Below are 16,019 nucleotides of genomic sequence, written 5' to 3'. Positions count from 1 at the left end.
TAGATATGGAATTCGAAGTTGGGGAAATACAAGCATGACTTATATTAAGTATTTACAAAATTTGTAAACCTCTATTATAAAACAAATTGTATCACCTAATATATATAGACAAAGATACAATGAGCAATTATTATAATCTGCTGAGGGCCTGCTCCCAATAAAAGGTATATTCTGGTTCCTTACCATTAAGGATAACTGGGAAGATTGTACTTATAAAGAGCTACAAGTGCATAGTTACAGCACACGTCTTACAGAAAATACCTAAAATATCAAATAAGTATGGAAGCCGAACGCCGTACTGTGTACCAGTGATTTAATGAAGTTCAAAAATAAATATGCCTCTGAGGAAAATGAGAGTTTAAGCATGAAAAATGTAAAGATGTGTTTTATGGTTAGTTAGTTAGTTGGAATAGCGACATCAATGATATTTTATTAATAATATTAATTATTAATAAAATATCATTGATATAAACATAAGTTATTTTTTTTAAATTTTGTCCTGTAAATCTATATCGGGTCTATTATGACTAATCGTTCGGTCTGTTAGTATAGTTTTATCATAATATATTTTATAAAATTCATTTTCTAAAAATGAATTTGGTTCGTTTTCATAATATGGGACTAAATCAAGGCAGTCAATCAAGTTATGTTTAATTACCAAACTTTGGTGAATTATTTTTAAAACTTGATTGTGCCTAAATAAAGGGTTTTCCAATAAGAGGTGTTATTTTATTATGTATATAAATTAAAAATGACAGCTTCAAAAGTAACATCTACCGAAATAGCGGGCTATTCAAAATAACACCTCTTATTGGAAAACCCTATATACAGGGTGTCCGGAAACTCGTAGTACAAGCGGGAAACTGGTGAATCTACATCACATTTGGAGTCGATTTTGTAGTATATTTTTTTTTATTTGAGCTTTCGTTATCGAGTAAATCGAGTTTGAAGTTGATTTTTTTTTTTTTATTTTTTTTTTTTTTAATCAAATTCTTATAAATTATTACTGAAGATCAAAGTACCCAACTAATTAAAACTATTTGAAAGTAAAACAAATGAAGAAACTCGGATTTGAAGCATTATTTTGAAATCACCCTTCATTTAACCCGGTGTAATCATAAAATATTTCTGCTCTGCAGGGTTAAAACATCTGTTATTCAACCCTAAACACAAGAAAAAACTTTAACCCTAAAATAGCCGAAAAATATTTTTTTTTGGTTTTTTTTTTTTTTTTTTTGAAAATGCTCAAATCAAAAAACTTTATGTTTTTTTGGGTTCCCCATGTGGTGTAGATTCTCCAGTTTCCCGCTTGTACTACGAGTTTCCGGACACCGTGTATACTCGGACGGCCGCGGCGCTAATATAGATCATCCCGATATAATATTATGTTCTATAGTTTCCGGAAAAGCAAAACATTTTCTACATAAATCATCAATTTGATTTGTATCTTTGATTATACGCTTCCTATAAGTTTTAGTATTAATGACTCTATCCTAAATGGCAAGCATAAATCCTTATATTTCTGTGCTCAACTCTCCAATGCTCAACCATTTGTTTGACGAAAATTTGTCAACATACGTTTGGTTGAGATAATTGAAGTGTTTTGTGCATAATTTTATTTGACCAGGAATCTAATAATTAATAATCTAATAATTCCTGGTTGGGATTTATAAAAAAAATGGCATTCTCGTCTTATAAATTTAAAGGTGTAATGTTTCTATCTGCAATTAAACTTTGTTAGCGTAGTTCTAATTAATCGTTCTAAGTTATCTAAATCTGTATTGGACCATTTGATTATGCCAAATGAGTACGTTAAGGTAGAAGCTATAAGTGAAATCACTATTTAGATTAATCTTTACTACAAATCGGTATAGGTTATCAATACCAAAAATATAATTTGGATACCTTGAAGCTTGTTCTATCGCTTGGCTTGATCAAAATTAAAATTAAATTGTTAATTACGTCATGAAAAATATAAGCGTAAACTACTAAATAGATTTCTTTTTCAAGAGTGTACTATGAACTCGTATAAGGAACAACTTTTAAAAAATACTGCTTTATGGCTAAGTTTATTTGCTACCACTTGACTTGATTAACTTTTTTTTGTTACTATTTAATTATTCAAAAAATAAATACCAAATTGTCGCTTACGTCAACCATTTTTTGACTGAAACACTGTATTTAATTCTAGTACTTCTTCAGAAGCCCGCGGAGAGTGGCAACGAACAGACGAGCTGAAACTCGGCAGATAGAATCGTTGTCGATGATATGTTTCGTCTATATGGAACCCTTCCTACAAAAACCATGCAAACTCCATTGAAAGAATCCAACACAAATTTCTCAGAACAATTAACTTCAAATTAGGAATTCCCTCTGACGACATTGATTACGATTCATTATTACAATTAATGCATCTCTTATCGTTAAAACATAGAAGAATACTAAATAATAATCAATCACCGGTTTGACTCCCCTGAATTAACTTCGTTGATAAACTACCACGTTCCCTGTAGACCAACTAGACTCAAGTCACCTTATTATTGCAACAATACTGGAACTAACGCAGAACAAAATTCAATAATCCATCGCATGCACAGATTAGGCAATGAATATTCCAACATCGATCACGCTGATTGTCTATTATCATATAAAAGATGTATAAAACAAAAATTGTCGAGTAATACCATACCATCATAATAATTATGTACTTCAGATTAAAAACTACTACTACTCGATAGGTAGAAGCTGATATCAGTGCATTATATTATTATATATCATAGGTACTATGTAAAACTTTATCGTCTGTCAAGCAGTGTCGCATATTATTATTATACACGCGATTCTCTCGGTAGATTTACGTAATTTATTACTTTTGTTTCGTTTTCATATTATAATAGTATATATTTTATTCCTTTCATTTTCTAATAGTATATACCTTTCTAATATCTTTTATTTTATTTTTTACAATGCCTTTTAGACTTTTTATAAGCACTTCATTCTTCCTTATACTACTATATTGTATATTATTACATATAATTTCTTGCTTTGACTTAATACTATATTACAGATTGCTACTTATATTATATTTATATCTCTTTTTTTTCATACTTTTAACCTTACTACTATCTACTGATTATACCATTATACTTACATTTATATTGTTGCACTCCTTATGTTGCTGTACTATTTATTCTCTGTAATTTAGTATGTGAATGGAACATGTTGTGCCGTATATGTGAAAATAAATATATTTTAGTGGACATATACGCATTTATTTTACATTGTATGACATTACAACAGTTAATATAAGCAATAAATGTCGGTCCTTCCAAATTGGGATCTGGCTCAGTTGTCAGCGCAGTTGACTCCAGTCCACGGAAGGTAGGTTTAATCCCCAGTAAAACCATTTTTTAAACATTTTTATTAATATAAACAGATGTGTTTGATTTTTTAAATCTCAAAATACTACTTGTTAATCGATGGTTTTATTCCTTATTTACCTGAATTAATGATTTATGTCTCATGGCAAAAATGCTTTCCATTTGTATTTATAATACTGAGATTTGTTAGATTAAGTTGCATTTGTAAAATGGTTTTTATAATGATTCTAGTGGGCCGAGGCAGACGTTGTTCTGCCACAGACCACCTTTATGAAGGGAAGTTAAATTTTGGGTTTGTATGTATTTTTGGATGAGAAATTTGAAGAAAAAAATTGTCGTTGAAAAAATATTTTTAAATCTCGACAACAGCACAACAAATCGGATCTAAAACTATCCTATATTTCAAGCTGGAACCAACCATTCACTTTCATTGAAATCGGTTGGGCGATTTCGGAGATTAGCGTGTATGAACACAGAAACAGGTGATTTTTATATACTAAGATTGTGTAAGGTCTGCTACTTCAGCACTTTTTTTATTAAAAAAATACAATGAAAATATAATATAATAGTTAAAGTAAAATATATTTAAGATAGTTATGACCGGTCAATGGCTTAGTTGGCATTCACCACAGTTATCAGTTCCACCCCGAGTGAATTCAAGTCCTTCATCGTGACACAAGCAACATTTTCCGCTTACTTAGATGGTAGTAGGAGATTTTCAAATATTGTCAGGTTATTTGTAATTCGGGAATGTTTGTCTTTTTTAAAAGTATTATAAGCGGGAATGGTAGTTTTACCTCTTACGCCGGTCCTATTTGAATGGCGAGATATGCATTGCTGTCCGATAATTTTATACTTATATTTTATAATAATTTCTTTGTAAGGGTTCCAACTTCCAACTATATGTACGAGTAGGTATATGAATTTAATGAATTTGAACCAACTCTTCAACTTCTTGTCTTCTGTGTGTAAGAATATTTTATCAAAAGGAAACTGTATATAGGTAAATCCGTAAAGCGGGTAAGACATCCTCCTACTTGTTGTTCCGGAGATGCGGAAGTTTTTGTAATGATTTGTGCATGAAAAAAATAGTAAATACATACAGTTTTTACAAATAAAACATCACTAAATGCCTAAACATTATCTTACACATATTACGTGTTAATAATGCTCTTGTTATTTTTAATGATAATGCATAAAAACATATCTAAAAAAAAATTAAATACAGCTTTTAAAAAAAAAGTGTGTTTTTATATTAATCAGTAATCTCTAAAGTTGGAGAATTATTGGCTGTTGAAAAAAAGTTGTTGAGTTATCAAAATACTCCGGTAGTATGCGTCCACCAGTTGAAAAGGGTTTTAGCAAGCGTGCGGAAGATCTTTCCGGGCGCTTCCTACCTATTGCAGGTTCGTAGTGCATGGCAAATGTATTCCTTGGCTGGCGCAGACAAGACATACGTGAGTGGTTCATTTATGAGACATACGGCCGTTGTGGCCTATCTAATTTGAGCCGAATACTCGACTCAACCCTGCTGAAATGCCCAAATCTGTTTTGCCCAAAGCTCTTGATCGCCACACCACTCAAATTTAAGGAAGCTAACCTCGTGGATAAAGGTGCCTGTAAACGATCAAATTTGTTTGTCAAATTTTGCGTTTGCTCTTCACGTGTTTGATGAACAAGGCCGCAGACGTTCAAACCAAATTTTGTCAAATATCAGTTTATTTATTTACAGCTTTCGCCGGAGATTGTCTGTTGACATTTGTTGAATCCAGTCTGAAGTGAGGTAAATAGTGTAGTATTTTGTTTTTCTTGATAATGACGGATACGGATCAAACTTTCCGTCAATCAGAATTTCTGACAAACACGTCAAACACCATCAAACACGTAGTTTGTTTGACAGACACATCAAACAAGGCCGCAGACGTTCAAATAATTTGACAAACACGTAAATTTGACAAACAAATTTGATCGTTTACAGGCACCTTTTTAAAGACGCTTGAGGAAGACCTACTTATAAAAACTGACAACAGAGCGAAATACGCGAAAGCAATCGATCTGTCATCGCTGTCATCTGTCATCAGTTCACGCTCTTGTCGGTTTTTTAATTCGAATTATGAACATTTTGAATATAGTAGATGCGGTGGAATGGGCCGATATGCTTGATAATAATATTGGATTATATAGGCGGCGACAAGACGGCGATATAAATTTTATACATATATTAAATGATGCAGACTTTTATACCCGTTTTAGGATGACTAAAACATGTTTTTTATACGTTTTGAGCCAAATAGAGGATAACTTGACTTACGCAAGCGAAAGGTAAAATTTTGACTTATTCGAGTGTCATTGAATATATTTAGCACTTATCAGGTCTGAAAACCTTTTATCTAATGTTATCATGCTTTGTTTATTTCTTTTTTAGAAACTGCCCAGTTTTACCATGCAATCAATTGCTTGTTGCTTTGCGTTTCTACGCAACTGGAAGTTTCCACATAACAAATGGAGACTTTTTTAAAATTTCCCCATCTACGACCAGCAAAATCGTAAAAAATGTTTCTCGTGCCTTGGCAAGTTTAAGGCCTGTCCACATTAAATTACCAATAGGGGAAGAGGTGGAAGTAGTAAAAAGGGAGTTCCACGAAATAGCCGGATTCCCCAACGTAATAGGTGCAATTGATTGCACTCATGTCAAAATTCAATCCGTGGGTAAGTGCCAGACAAGCATGTGTTTTAGTTTTGTCTGCATGTTTTTCTGTACTGTACCAATTAAGTATTGTGTTGACCATCTGATTTGTCCGAAAGGTGGACCAGAAGCTGAAACGTTCAGAAATAGGAAGGGCTACTTTTCCATTAACGTGCAGACCATTTCAGATGCCAGAATGAGAATAAGAGACATTGTAGCAAGATGGCCAGGATCTACACATGACTCTTTCAAGGCTGCCGAGCCAGAGCAATGTTCGAGACAGGGCAGTACCCAAATGGAGCACTTCTTGGAGATAGTGGATATCCATTAAAAGTATATTTATTGTTTAAATATTCAAATACCTTTTTTATAACTTAACTTTAAAATGAATGTGTATGATTAATGGGTACTTTATATTTAATAGGTAAATGAGAGTGTATTTGGGAAGCATGTTTATGAGAATTGACAAGGTTGTAGAGATATTGAAAGAAGGGATAAATGCAGATAACTCGATTAATGGTGGACTGACATGCTTCGCTCTCTTAACGTTCCAAACTCTTCTCCCATTAGCTTATTCGGAGAGTCATTTGTCATGTTTTCAGTTGGTTGTTGGTCATTCACTGACCCATAAGGGTTGGGAAATGGAAGGTTAGGTACATTTATAAATTAAACAATCTCTTCTTGCTATACAAATGTCTCATATATTGCAATAAATGAATCCACGCTACTAGAAAAAGCTTTATTCTCTTTGTGGATGGATTTGGCAGTTAATTTACTGATTTTAAATCTATTTTTGCTGTCATGTCTCTCTAAGCTGTCGGCCAATGAAAATACATGCAGTTTTGTTAGGTTTTGATGAGCAAATATTAAATATTCAGTACTCGACGTAAAATGTGTTACGAGGATGAACTTTCAGGAAATTAAAAAAAAAAAAAACAAAGAAAAAACTGTTTTGTTAATGAAGGTTTTTTGAATCTAAACTCTTAACTGTAACCTTTGATAAAACTACAGAAAAAAACATCATCCACATAAAGATTCAGCATTAAAAAACTAGGCAGAAAGTTACAAGTTTTACTTAAATAATAGAATAGTTTACAGTTTATAGGAACATAGTATGTATAATTGATCATAACAGTAAGTAGCAACACCAATAAACCGGAGTGACCAATCACAGGCATCCGGAACGTTGGTGTTGGCAGCTCTCTATGCCGTGAAGGAGCGCATCTAGTGGAGTATCCTTGTTCATCAGAGCGTTTGGAGTGGGATTCGTAACCCTCGGCAACAGAGACTCGAAGATGTGGGCAACATGAAAGCAAACCAAAGAAAGATTAAAAAGTACACATAAAAGGCATTATTATTGATATTGGTCTGCGAAGCTAATGAACGATGACCAATAAACAAGAATCATAAATCATAAAGAAAATAGTTCCCACAAAGCAAAACTAGCAATTAATAGAATATAGGGAGAATTTAATATTGTTTACTGTGACATACATATATATGCACGTTATGAGAATATTGGAAACAACTGAAAATAACTTAAGAAAATTGTGACATACATATATACGCACATTATGAAAATATAGGAAATAATAAAAAAAACAAGAAAAAAATCCTTTAGTGCGGGAATACTTAGCGCGTGCACCATTCTCGAGTGCTCCAGCCGAACGTGGATTTACTTGATTTTAAGGACATTCTGCAAAAGAAAACAGTATAACATTATTACAAATGTATGTTTTATTTCATATTTTAGACATATCTGCTGACACCATATCGAAATCCGGAAACACCCAACCAGAACAACTACAACACAAAACATATAAAAACAAGGAACGTGGTAGAAAGACAATATGGATTGTGGAAAAGACGATTTCCGGTCTTATCCAATGGCCTACGACTAAACATCGACACCACGATGGCAGTTATAGTTGCATGTGGAGTTCTTCACAACATATGCATCAATCGTGGGGAGGAATATCCACAAGATTGGATCCACGGTGTTGGTGATGAACCCAACAATGTGGCATTCAGGAACAATGCAGGGAACAACATCGCCCATTTAAATAGAGACGTTATTGCAAATAATATGTATGTACAAGCATTATAATATTAACAATTACCACTTTCTAATTTCTTTGTAATTGCCTCCTGAGCTCTCCTCTCCAACTTCAATATATCCAGTTGGATTTCCCATCGGATTTCTGCTCGGGCTGCCTCTGCGACCTTCTGCTTCCTGGCATCACTAAGGATTTGCAGTTGTATATCCGATTGGGCTTCTTTTGAGACCCTCGCCGCATCGAGCATTTCCAGCTGGAGTTTCAAGTGGGCAGTCTGCATACTCAGGAGGTCGCATTGCAAAAGAGACTGGACCTGTTTATTGTTATTAGTTAATTTTGTAGAACTCCATTTCAATTTTTATTTATTTTATATATTCAATAATTTGTTATCTAATGTATAAAAACAGTTTGATAATGCCTTCAGAGGGCGAAACAGCTGTAACGCATAATAATAATTACAAAGCAGAACTTGTTTATAATAAACTGTTTTTATACCTTTTGCATTTGAAAGTTTTCAGTCTGGGTCTCTAATAACACTCTTTCCGTCGCAAGTTGGGTGGTAGCAACATTTTGCAGGTCACTAAAGAGCGAGTCCTTTGTTGATTTTCCCAAGCACAGTCGCCTCTTGAATGCCTTCCTTGGAACTACGGGTCGAACAGTTGATACCACTGGCATCACTGGACTTTCAGGAAGTGTGAAAACTGGATTTTCATCCTGAACAAAATATAAGAAGAATGTCAAGTTTTATAACCAGCCACAAGTAATTTAAAAACAAATAATGTGTAAACCTTTCAAAAGACCGTGTAATAAAATAACATTTTACACAAGTATCTATGGGAAAATGAAGAAATTAAAATATTTTGCAGATTAGTTATTTCAAGTTATTGATGGCCGAGCGGTAAGGCTCACGACTAGCAATCCGGAGGTCGCCTGTTCAAATCCTGGCGTGTGCGAGTAAATTTTATTTGTATTACTTTGTGTTATTCTACAAACTGTTCATTAAAAATAATAAATAGTATATTTGCAGTACATTACAGAGTGGAAGATACTCTCAGTATCACCTTGTTGTAACACCACCATTAAAGAATTGAAACATGGAATGAAATGGTTTTAGCCATGCTTGGTGACCAGATTTGAATACCCAAGTACTTACCCATCTTCCCCTTCCTTCCCTAATACCTTCAGTTTCACAACACACCCCAATTGGAGATGCCGCAGTCTCACTGCACTGACACCGCACGGGCAGTTGGGAGCAGTTGAGACACCAATGCGAACAATGCCATTATTGAGAATGAGGATAAATGAAATAAAAATTACCAATGTCCATTCCGCAGGCTCCACTGATTCCAGAGTCGGCTGCTCTACTTCCTCCCGGCTGGTGGATGCCTGTTGATCATCTTGGACGGCAGGACCATTGCAATCAAACCTTTCAAAATAGAATACAAATATGTATGTCACGTTAAATTATATTACAATTCTCTCTATATTCTGTTAATTGCTACTTTTGCTCTGTGGGAACTATTTTCTTTATGATTTATGATTCTTGTTTATTGGTCAATAATGCCTTTTATGTGTACTTTTTAATCTTTCTTTGGTTTGCTTTCATGTTGCCCACATCTTCGAGTCTCTGTTGCCGAGGGTTACGAATCCCACTCCAAACGCTCTGATGAACAAGGATACTCCACTAGATGCGCTCCTTCACGGCATAGAGAGCTGCCAACACCAACGTTCCGGATGCCTGTGATTGGTCACTCCGGTTTATTGGTGTTGCTACTTACAGTTATGATCAATTATACATACTATGTTCCTATAAACTGTAAACTATTCTATTATTTATGTAAAACTTGTAACTTTCTGCCTAGTTTTTTAATGCTGAATCTTTATGTGGATGATGTTTTTTTTCTGTAGTTTTATCAAAGGTTACAGTTAAGAGTTTAGATTCAAAAAACCTTCATTAACAAAACAGTTTTTTCTTTGTTTTTTTTTTTTTAATTTCCTGAAAATTCAACCTCGTAAGACATTTTACGTCGAGTACTGAATATTTAATATTTGCTCATCAAAACCTAACAAAACTGCATGTATTTTCATTGGTCGATAGTTTAGAGAGACATGACAGCAAAAATAGATTTAAAATCAGTAAATTAACTGCCAAATCCATCCACAAAGAGAATAAAGCTTTTTCTAGTAGCGTGGATTCATTTATTGCAATATATGAGACATTTGTATAGCAAGAAGAGATTGTTTAATTTATAAATGTACCTAACCTTCCATTTCCCAACCCTTATGGGTCAGTGAATGACCAACAACCAACTGAAAACATGAACAAGTCATAAGTAATGTGCGCTTTCCAGCTATTGTTGAACTACAATGACAATGCATTGACAAGCTTTTGGATTCCACTACGTAATGGTAGTACTAAAAGTGAGGGTTTATTTGAGTGCGCCAATTCTGGGTCTACTGCCATATACCGTAAACATAATGTATTCCTAATTGCTCCGGGTACTAATGCTGACTCAGTGGACATGTTCAGTCATCACCAAATACCAATTTAATTAAAAACAAGATATTTTAACTTACGAATTTACCATCCCGGAGGAACTTAATCCAATTGCTGCCTCAACCTTCAGCAGCACTGGATCTTCTATGTCTTGACTGGGCCCTCCACCAGTTCCAAATATTTGGCAACGAACACTTGCCCTCTGTGTTCGGGCATCTCGCTTCAAGTTGTCCCACGCCTTTTTTAGAGCTGCTAGGGGTCTGCAATCATATATAAAATATTACGAGAAATCAATTGGGATGTATACAAATTCTAATTAACCAAACATTGCACCCTTCCTAGAAAGGTTACGCAGAGAGGACAGTCTGTCAAACCACTTGCCTCGCCCACAATCACACCATATATCATACATACTCTTCTGTTATTCGGACTATTAACATAGCCCTACTCAAATATCAGTTTTTTTTTTTATCTTGCCGTGTCTTCCTCGGGCGTCCCCGACTTCTTCCACCATCCAAATTCGCGTAATAATATACTCTCCTTACACTCCTTAGTTCGTTCATTCTACGTGCCCAAACTATATTTCTTAATCGAGCTTCAACGGCATTTGAAGAACACATTATTATATGAGATAATCAGTATGTAACTTACCGGTTAATTGAGTTGCTGCTATTAAAACCGAGAACCACTTCGTTCCAAGCAGTTTCTTTTGATTTCAACAGTGTGGCGTAATTTGGGCCGCCTGTAGACCTAGACAAAATGACCCGCGACGAGGTAACTAAATCGACAAGTCGCATTTTCTCATTTGGGGTGAAATTTTTTGAGCGTTTTGCTTTGTCCATTTTGTATAGGTTATGATTTTGAATCTAAAGTTTCAACTGCATAAAACGTCAAACTTGACGTAAACAAAAAAGTTAAGTCAATTAACACCTTATTTTTTACATATTAAATACGTTTGTTTTAAAAATATGAAATGTCGGTTTATGTATTACACTATTTAAAGTAAATTATCTGTATAAATAATAAATACAATTTATTAATGCTTCGGTATTAATTTAAAATGTAAAGTTTCTAATTTGACGTCATTTTTTTGTCTATGTAAATAAACAGTGCTACACACGAGGTGTTATGATCAAAATGTTGGCTACAGGCGAAATGGAGCAAATCACTACGATCACTTAATTGAGCAGCGCCTGGCTCAGGCTCAGAATTCCTTTGATAATCCATCGAAATTGTTGGCCACAACGGCCGATACAATCTGAGTTTCGTGATTATTATTATGGAAGGGGTAAGAACAAAAATACTTTTGGCTTTCATATAGAGGTGTTGCCCAAGTATTTATTGTTTTTACTAAATTTTTAGCAGATAGATTGCATTTTTTAAATTTTCTGATCCTAGTTTGAAATTTTATCCTAATATCATTTTTTAATACTAGTATGGTCTAATCTATTTGACTGTGGGTATCCTAAATATTTATAAAGCTCATCCCTTTTCATACTAGTAATTTGGTATTAATACTAATAATATTCAATTATTATTAGTAACGAAATAACTTGTCAACTAATGAACTGTTCATTAATTGACAAGATATTTCGTAATTATTTGAAGATGATTTTTATTAACAAAGGAAATAAAAGTATCTGTCTACAAAAGCAGCTGTTTTCAACAACGGCAATACCAAATACTGTCGATCTATTTTGACAGCTGTCAGACAGAAAAATAATATCGCTAGCAAAATGTCTCAAATTCTTGTAAGAAACGTATTTAGATCTCTGATAAATCCCCACACGAGACTCAGGTTAATTTCGGCCTCCACAAGCAACGAAGAAAAACCAAAGGAAGACGCTATTACTCAAGATTTGAAGTTGAGCGATGGTTGCGTCGAAAGACTAAAACTTCTGTGTAATGATTCCAATTCGTATTTGCGGCTGTCGGTGGAGGGCGGGGGATGTTCAGGCTTTCAATATAAATTCGGCCTTGAAGACAAAATACTACCCGAAGACAGGTAAACCCAATTTTAAACGTTTATTATTTTAGTTGCGCCTCAGATTTTCCATGACGCCATAACCTTTCGAACATAAACATTGAGTTTTCGTAAAGTTGCAAAATTCCGCAGCACGCTTACTACTTTTAAGTCGGGGGTTTTGAGTAAATATGTACAAAACATTGATGTATTATATTTAGATTAGACATGAACGAAAAAAATCGTTGTACGGAGTTGGAGTTCAGGCCTCCAAATCTCTATTCCACCACTAGATCTAAAACTGTCGACCGCGGTTGACGTGTAACACAGCAAAATAATATGAGAAAGGATCAAACAGTGGGCTATACTAAAAGTCTGATGACCGAGCCTTTCGACGCGGTGGCTTCAGATAGAACTGGGCAGTCTGGGCACGCTTTGTGTGGCAATGTAGAAATGAAAGTAAAATCAGGGTTGGCACTGCTCCAATATACTTTATTAATATATTCTTCTACCTTATACCTTGCCTAGTTTAATATGTACATATTATTATATTACATCTCTTAACATGATTAGACAGTCTTTACACTTCAAAAACCTGGTTGAAAAATTAATGCAGATGTCTGCTTTTTGAAAGGATTCTCCATGTTGAATAGAATCGCACTACTAAAGAATGCCAGCTGCTCATTCCATATAAATAATTTTTCAAAGTAAACTTTCGCAGTAATGCAGGTAAATTGTTTATCAGGTGCGGTCATGGATGCATTTTTGCACTTTGGTTCAATACAATAACATCATTGACGGGATGCTAACATTTTACTAGAGTTCTTCAATGTTAAAAGTGGGTAATCTTAAGAATAAAAAACATTTCGACTCATATTCAATATACAGCATGAACGTAGGTTTTTTAAAACTAGTAACTGGTGACGCCACAGGTCACATATTTGTTGCGATTTTGGGAGACCTGAAAAATTAAAATTTTGAAAATTATATTAACTATTAAAACTAAATATAACAGTTAAAAAAATACAGGTATTTAAGTTAGAATGTCATTCATTATTAACCCTAGATAACTAAACTGTTTTCATTGTTTCTACACTTTCGTCGAGTGGACTACGCAATAAAACACTATATATAAATCAAAAATATTTAATTAAGATAGGAACTTGTTACATGGCACAAAAGTAAGGTTTATAATGAACAAATTAATATCAAAATATCAGTCTACACAGTGACCACACATGTCAACATTATGTGGACCACAAATAGCCTTTCTACATCTGGTGCAGCGGTGTTTAGTCATCCTCTGGGCCTTGGATGGACACAGGTAGCAAATTTTAGGCACGTTTGACGTAGATGGAACCGGAGCTTCTATTATAGAAGATTTGCCAACATTAACAATAAATATAAGAATATATGAATGTACCTTAAAAATAAAAATTGTTGTTATAACTAAACTTTCGTCCAGCGGACGACGAGATGGCCATAGGGCACGTCCTAGTATGCTTGTGGCCGCAATCGCGTCACGTGCAGCACTGTTTACTCAAATTAGGAAGGTAATGAAAGAGTCAAGGTCGGGGAGCGGGGGGAAGTAGGTGATTTCGAATTTCGCCGAGTATCGCGTCGTCGCCTCGACGAGCGATTAGTTATCTAGGGTTAATAAAAAAAAAATTATATATCCCGGAGTTTCTTATTGGGGATGCCATATAGTCCCGCTCTGGGCAGTTAAGACTCTCGTGCGATATTCATGATTTTTTTTCATTATTATAATTTATTTTATATAGTAATTTATTTTTCAGAGTCTTTGAGAGGGATGGCGCAAAATTAGTAATTGACGAGACATCGTTGGAGTACGTACAAGGCTCAACGGTGGATTATCACGAAGAACTGATCAAATCTGCCTTCAGAGTTATTAAAAATCCTAAAGCTGAGATGGGCTGCTCTTGTGGAGCCAGTTTTTCTATAAAAATAGATTAAAAATATATAATATATTCACTAGGAACAGTAACAGAGGGTGCTCTTCGACCACCAAGTGTTTGTGGTGGTAAAGTCAGGAACTACAGTTTATTTTGTACAAAAAATATAGCAAATGTGAATGCGATAAATAATAAAAAATATTGCAAATTTATGTAATATTGTCATCGGGCGCGAATACCTCCAATGTGAAAAAAAAAAAATTTACAGAAAGTGAAAAAACCAACCGAGGGAGAAAAATTTAGGTGGACCTCGAAATAATATTTTTTTATTAAATAATGTACACAATAAATAAAAATAAATGGGAGTCTCCTTTCATCTTCCTGCTTCAAGATGCGTTTTTTCACTCTCAAATTAAATTTTAATTTTGTCACATTGGAGGTATTGTGCACCCAGCGATGATATGTTTCTATACAGGTGTCCGGGGGTAAAGTGCGCTAACTTCGGAAGGTGATTCTACATGTTACAAGCTGTGGCGGCTTGTATGTACTCACAAAAATACCTACTGGAATGCTCAGTATGCAAACTGTAAACTAAAGTGGCGCCATCTCACCAAAGAGTTTACGAGGCATTGGCGAGCGCCGTTTTTCTTTCGGAAAAATTTCAATACTATTATTATCGTTTGATATTTATTAAAAGATTGACTGAAATTTTGGGAGTGCGTTGCAAGTAAAAAAGATAACTTTTACGAAATTCCAATGTTTATTTTCTCATAGAAGAATATTTATTTTCCCATTACAAACAATTCTACTTCTTTTTACCTAAAAACTACTTTAAAATGTTTGAATTTCGAAAAAACTTATTTATCTTTTTTACATACTATCACGTAGAATCACCTCCCAAAGTTAGTGATTTTTACTCTGAGCAGCCTGTTTATAAAATTAATGATTTCAAACCAAAATTTTATATTTTATTTTTAGAATAACTTACCTCAAACTGTCAATTCCTAAATGCGACTGTATCTTTTTCTTATTTTTCTGTTTCAAATTTTCATTTGAGAGTCGCTAATATCATCTTCAATGATCAAAATTGATTCTTCCAAGAAATAGTCAATTTTCAGACATTTTATGAAAATGGACACAAATTAATATTGATGTTTTTTTTTTTCTTTCTATCTATCTATACTAGTAGGTACATAATATAATATATTGTTGTTGTATCGCTATGACGTTTGTCATTTTTCTGGCATTATCAGTTTTGTTCTGCTCCCACCAACCATAGAGCAGGAATTCAAACTCCGCGCTTGATTTTGTACATTAGACGGCACGCACCTACGAAAAAAGTGCGGCAAGTAACGATTCAACCGTTATCGACAAAAGACCGGAGAAAAAAACCGTTGGGGTAGCGCAATCTCCATTTTGAATTACAAGTCTCCTGTAACAGAGAAAGGATAACGCCTTTCTCTGTCCAAAATTACAGTGACGCAATTCCAGCGTCATCGCACACTTGATCGAGAGTTTTTTTG

The 16,019-nt window shown here is 34.3% G+C and overlaps 2 protein-coding genes and 1 long non-coding RNA gene across 3 annotated transcripts; 2 read left to right on the top strand and 1 right to left on the bottom strand.

The window, feature by feature from the left end:
* Nucleotides 1-5,406: 5,406 nt before the first annotated feature.
* Nucleotides 5,407-6,310, top strand: LOC149416607 (uncharacterized). Its single transcript, XR_016303433.1, has 3 exons — nt 5,407-5,702; nt 5,806-6,089; nt 6,255-6,310. It is a non-coding gene; the product is annotated as an uncharacterized LOC149416607 (long non-coding RNA).
* Nucleotides 6,311-7,153: 843 nt separating this feature from the next.
* Nucleotides 7,154-11,584, bottom strand: LOC149416606 (uncharacterized). Its single transcript, XM_089641282.1, has 6 exons — nt 11,272-11,584; nt 10,701-10,880; nt 9,441-9,549; nt 8,619-8,837; nt 8,187-8,436; nt 7,154-7,762 (listed from the first exon to the last, which is right to left on the bottom strand). Exons 1-6 carry the CDS (start codon nt 11,460-11,462, stop codon nt 7,752-7,754), a joined length of 960 nt encoding a protein of 319 aa, XP_089497408.1. The 5' UTR covers nt 11,463-11,584; the 3' UTR covers nt 7,154-7,751.
* Nucleotides 11,585-12,319: 735 nt separating this feature from the next.
* LOC149416605 (iron-sulfur cluster assembly 2 homolog, mitochondrial) lies at nt 12,320-15,373 on the top strand. Its single transcript, XM_089641422.1, has 2 exons — nt 12,320-12,625; nt 14,380-15,373. The coding sequence occupies exons 1-2, from the start codon at nt 12,357-12,359 to the stop codon at nt 14,555-14,557; spliced, it is 447 nt and encodes a 148-aa protein (XP_089497548.1). The 5' UTR covers nt 12,320-12,356; the 3' UTR covers nt 14,558-15,373.
* The last annotated feature ends 646 nt before the right edge of the window (nt 15,374-16,019 follow it).

Source organism: Hesperophylax consimilis, chromosome 16, assembly GCF_061612785.1.
Source record: "Hesperophylax consimilis isolate HC1 chromosome 16, BYU_Hcon_1.0, whole genome shotgun sequence".
Taxonomy (NCBI): Eukaryota; Metazoa; Arthropoda; class Insecta; order Trichoptera; family Limnephilidae; genus Hesperophylax; species Hesperophylax consimilis.
This window is presented reverse-complemented; position numbering and strand designations above follow the sequence as displayed.

Excerpts from the sequence above, each read along its gene's own strand:
- LOC149416605 (XM_089641422.1), top strand. The coding sequence starts at position 12,357 with ATGTCTCAAATTCTTGTAAGAAACGTATTTAGATCTCTGATAAATCCC. Across the intron at positions 12,626-14,379 it reads AAAATACTACCCGAAGACAG|AGTCTTTGAGAGGGATGGCG; the intron begins GTAAACCCAATT and ends TTTATTTTTCAG.
- LOC149416606 (XM_089641282.1), bottom strand. The coding sequence starts at position 11,462 with ATGGACAAAGCAAAACGCTCAAAAAATTTCACCCCAAATGAGAAAATG. Across the intron at positions 9,550-10,700 it reads TCCTCCGGGATGGTAAATTC|GTTTGATTGCAATGGTCCTG; the intron begins GTAAGTTAAAAT and ends CTATTTTGAAAG. Across the intron at positions 8,437-8,618 it reads AAAACTTTCAAATGCAAAAG|GTCCAGTCTCTTTTGCAATG; the intron begins GTATAAAAACAG and ends AACAATAAACAG.